The sequence below is a fragment of the Phalaenopsis equestris genome, unplaced genomic scaffold (genome assembly GCF_001263595.1).
Source record: "Phalaenopsis equestris unplaced genomic scaffold, ASM126359v1 Scaffold000413, whole genome shotgun sequence".
NCBI classification, from domain to species: Eukaryota; Viridiplantae; Streptophyta; class Magnoliopsida; order Asparagales; family Orchidaceae; genus Phalaenopsis; species Phalaenopsis equestris.
The window spans coordinates 686,854-691,946 of NW_018164854.1; the positions used below are offsets into that span (position 1 = coordinate 686,854).

The 5,093-nt window shown below is 33.5% G+C and overlaps 1 protein-coding gene across 1 annotated transcript in view; it reads right to left on the reverse strand.

Annotated features, from left to right (window-relative positions):
• Positions 1 to 795: 795 nt before the first annotated feature.
• LOC110027054 (NADPH-dependent diflavin oxidoreductase 1-like) overlaps positions 796 to 5,093 on the reverse strand; it is a 5,173-nt gene continuing 875 nt past the window's right edge. The window contains exon 2 of the mRNA XM_020728325.1: positions 796 to 813. Coding sequence (XP_020583984.1) covers positions 796 to 813 — 18 coding nt within the window. The remainder of the gene's footprint in view (positions 814 to 5,093) is intronic.

The following is a 5,093-nucleotide window of genomic DNA, read 5'->3' on the forward strand; positions in this document are numbered from 1 at the left end:
TTTATATATCTCATACCTAATGCTTCATATTTACATATAAACAGTACTTTATTATTTTAAATATATACATGAGGCAATAGTATTATTTTTCAGATTTGAGTGTCATGTGTGTAAATTCAAAGTTTTAGGGGTGAAAATGCAAATATCAAACATCATATAGGAAATCATGGGGCCTATCCAGAGTTTCGATTTGACTTAAAATAATAGCCGTACATAGCTACTAACCCCACCTCCAACAGTAAGCACATTATTTGACCTAACTAGTTAAAATGTAGCACATGCCTTTCATGTTTTGACTAACTAATTACGTGTTAATTAATAGTCTAATCCTTATTTGTCCGTCATTAACCACACCAAATAAAGCTTTGAATAATGAATAATATTTATTTGCTTTTCTGGCAATCAAATTTTCATAGACAAAATAGTTACATTTGATTATGGGCCTGTTTACATTATTGCATGCATTGCACCCGCATATTATATATTATTTAATTTATTTTTTTCTAAAGGTAAGAAAAGGACAAGCCTTACCTTTAAGGTTGCCGCATAGAAAAATCAAAGCGCCAGGTGGAACGGAGAAATGGTACTATTCAACGGCATGAGTCATGGCACCCTATTTTGACAAAATGGTTTTTTTTTTTTTCTAAGGGAATTTACATAGATACCACATTATTCTTATATATTTACATATCCATATATACTTGTTACTCAGATATTAGATTTTTAAGAATAGAGGGTTATAGGTATAAATATCAAATTTTAGATGTTAGATATGTAAATGTAACTTCGGCTGTATTAATCTATGTACATACACTGCATTAATTCAATTAAAAGTAATATTGCAGATTTAGAAACAGATTTTTCATTTTTGCAGACAACACCCTAATATTCATGCCAAAAAATTCATTGCTATTCGAAGAAGATTTAGGGCCCGTTTGGGGCAGCTTATAAGTGCGGCGGCATTTTTAAAAATGTCGCTTAACCATTTGGTTTGCCCATTTTTTAAAACACCGCTGTCTGTCGTGTTCAGTCTGCTGGTCGACCGCGGCAGGATAAACTGCTTATTCTGAAACACACAAGCTGTCTCAAACATACCTTTAATTTAACGTAAATTATGAAAAAATTAGTATTTAGGTTTATTTCATAAAAATAGCCGAATTAATTAGAGATAATTCCAATAAAATGTCAACAGTTATACAACTATTATATATTATTAAAATACGTGCATTTATGGCAATAAATCCCGGAGATAATTTAGAAGTTACATGAGAACCACATGTCTATTTTTTATTTTTTATAATTAAATGTGGAATATCTGGGCTTCGGAAGAATGTTCTGATTTTAATTGACTAATTTTTTCTTAAATTTATAATCTTTTAAAATGTAGATATATATTATAGAAGTTGATGACTTTTTCCTTATATACAATATATATATATATATAATAAAAAAAGGAACTCTATAGAAGAAAACAAGATCCCGGGGCATGGGCCTAGTTATTTGGAGTAATGTAGGATCACATGGCATGGATAAGATCATTCATACTCCTTCTCTCATTCCCATAACTTTATATAATTATAATTTATAAGCACTTTGATTATTATAATATTTATTTGATAAAAAAAAATGCTAGGATAATTACATCAATAACATTCAAAATATTATTATTTACAAAATTAACCCCCATATTATTATTTTTATCTATTGAACTCATGTATTTTGAGTTAATTTAATGATAATAATAATAATATGAGTTGGACTTTCATAGTGAATTTTCATATTTGATAGAGAACTTGAGAAAATGGGCACAAAAGTGTGCTAATTTTATAAATAATAAGATGGAAATTTTATTTTATTGGAAGGCTGAATATTAAAATATGAATATTAATTAAACTATTGTAATTTGCTGTGGTTGAATTTTGATAAATAAAGAAAATTTCAATTATTTATGTGTGGCTCCAACTTTTATTTTTCCCATTGAAGAAAAAGCAGAAGGCGACAAAACAAACCTTTTTCACCTTCACGAAATGGTGAACCGACCATTGTTTTTCTGAATCGTTCTTTTTTTCTTACTTTTTTCTTATTTTAAATAATGTTAAAATAATAAGTAATAAATTTATTTCTCTCTTAAATATAGTTATGTAGTTATGAGAATAAAGATTAGGTGAGAATTTATTTAATGATATGGTTATATCGTTGTTAAAAAATGCCAGCCGGATATGCGTGTCAATTGCATAAATGCTTTGGCCCCCACACATTTATGAGCACGTTTCTGTTAGCTTATTATTATTTTTTTATTATATATATATATTGATTATCTACACTTATACCTACAAGAAAAATAATACTACCTTTGATTTTTTTTTTAGTTTAAAGTAGGATGTACAACTAATACATGTAAGATAATTCACAGCAGTAGACTAATAAATTAGCGTCTTAGTATAGTATAATAAGTTTCAGCATGTACACAGATAAAAAAAAAAAGCAGCGGGAGGAGACGCCTTTATTTTTACTTGGAAAACCCAGAAAAGGGAAAAAAACCACTGAGTGTGGCCCAAATGAAGTAATCAACTAAGGAATTGTAAGTACGAAGGCTCTTCACTTGAATTAAAGGAGATAAAATTACAATGTTGGTGTATAATAATAGTTCAATAATAATAGCAGTCATAGGCCACGAAGGTCGTTGGCGATTGCTATGGAGACAATAGTCTGTCATGAATATTGTAGATGGTGGTCGTAGCGTCAACTTGCTGTAAATGTCGTAGCTCAAAGTTGTGGTAGTAGTAGTTGGTTATGTAGAATGTATGTGATAGCTTCAAGAGCATCGGTTGGCTATAGTGGCCTTAATAGCAAACTATGATATCATTTGTAGGTCGTAGAGGCTGGAGCTGAAAGCTACATGAGCTATGAGCCACATATGCATTAACCTGGAGTTGTAATAATTTTTGTAAGTTGCAGAGATCGAAGTTAGGAGCTGCAAGAGTCGTGAGTCATGTATGTTGCAGTGAGCTATAACTATAATAGCTTTCGTATTCCGCAAAGAACAAAGTTGGGAGTTGCATGAGTTGTGAGTCACATAAGTCATAACAGAGAGTTGTAATAATTTCCATAAGTCACAAATGTCCGAACTGCATGAGTTATAAGCCACGTAAACCATAGTTTGTCCGTAGGCTGTAGTAGTGAGTTATAATAATGTATTTAAAGTCATAGAGACTGGAGTTAGGAGCTACACAAGTTGTGAGTCATGCAGGTTGTAGTTGGTCATGTTGATGTATGTATGTCGGAGAGGTTGGAGTTGGGAGCTACATGAGTTGTGAGTTATGAGTTATGAGTTGTGTAATTGTAGTTTGTCATGTGTGTGGTGAGCTATAATCACATTTAAAGGCCGCAGAGGCTAGAGTTAGGTGTTGCATAAGCTTAAGCCACACAAGTTGTAGTAGTGAGCATCAATAATGTTTATAGGTCACATAGACCGGAGTTGGAAACTGCATGAACTATAAGCCACGAAGGTTGTAGTTGGTCAAGTAGGTCATAATGGTGAGCTGCCAGCATGTACACAGATAAAAAAAAAAGCAGCGGGAGGAGATGTCTTTATTTTTACTTGGAAAACCTAGAAAAAGTTGTAGTTGGTCAAGTAGGTCATAATGGTGAGCTGCAGTAACGTCTGTAGTCCACAGAGGCTGAGTTGGGAGCTACATGACATGTGAACCAAGTCACATAAGTTGTAGTGGTGAGTCACAATACTATTCGTAGATAACTGAGATTGAAGTCGGGAATTGCGTGAGCCGACAACCACATGTCATTGTTGGTGACGTTGATGTTTGTATGCCACAAAAGTTAAATTTGGGAGCTGCATGAGTTGTGAGTCACAAAGTCGTAGTTGATCGTGTAGGTCATAATGGTGAGTTGCAACAATGTTCGTAAGCCACAGAGGCTGTAGTTGAGAGCTACATGATTTGTGAGCCACTTAGGCTATATTTGGTCACATACGCTGTTGTGGTGAGTCACAATAATGTTCAAAGGCTAAAAAGGTTGGAGTTGGGAGTTGCATGATCTCTAAGCCATGTAGGTTGTAGTTGGTCACGAAGGGCATAGTGGTGAGCTGTAATGATGTATGTTCGTCATAGAGACTAGAGTTGAAAGTTGTATGAGATGTGGACCATGTATGTCTTAGTGGGGAGCTATGAGGAGAAAACTTTAGAAGTTCAGAGAAGTTCACCATATCCTAAGTATAGCGGTTATAAAAAGTTTTTATAGAAAGTTGCATCATATTCAAAGTGCGTCGTTACACCATCTTTCAGTCGCATTATTACACCATCATTATGGTGCATTATTACATCATCCTTAGGGTGCATTGTTACACTATAAAATTCATTGTTGTCAACGAGTAGGAGGTGGTCGATGGTTATTGATGGCGATCGTAAACACTGATTGATGATGGTTAGCTGTTGTGGAAGTAGAAAATGTTTGTCTCGTTTTCAGTCTATAAAACACTGAAATTTGACTCCTCCCGGTCCAGCTTTAACTCCAGGTTTTCTCGGCCCCCCTCTCACAAATGAGGTAGGGTTATATTTGTAGAGTCTGGGAGTGGCCTCCCTGCAAATAAGGAAGGATTTTGGAACACTCCTTCAGATGACCTAAAGAGATTCTAACGATCGGATGACATTTTATAGGCATTTAAGTGTCTTAACAATATCAACATTGACTAATATTGAATTCGTTAGATGTTCAAATGTTTGATTTAACTATAAGATCAGCAGATTTGAAATCCATATGACATTCAAATTAGCCACAATGTTTGATTTAACTATAAGATCATCAGATTTGAAATCCATATGACATTCAAATTAGCCACTTATAGCTTTAAGAAGTAGTTCAATGGCTTGAAATTGCCTTGATTTGACTTGGATTGGACAAATTTTGATATAATTGTGCTTGTCTTGTAGAGTCGGTTAGTTTGACTATAAGTTTGCTAAAATTTGAGTTCTAGATGTTTTAATTTGAGTTTGAAAATTTATTGCTTAAAAATCATCGTGAGATTTATGTCAAATGATGAAAACTTATTAATGACATATAAGTGCCCACCCACCCCC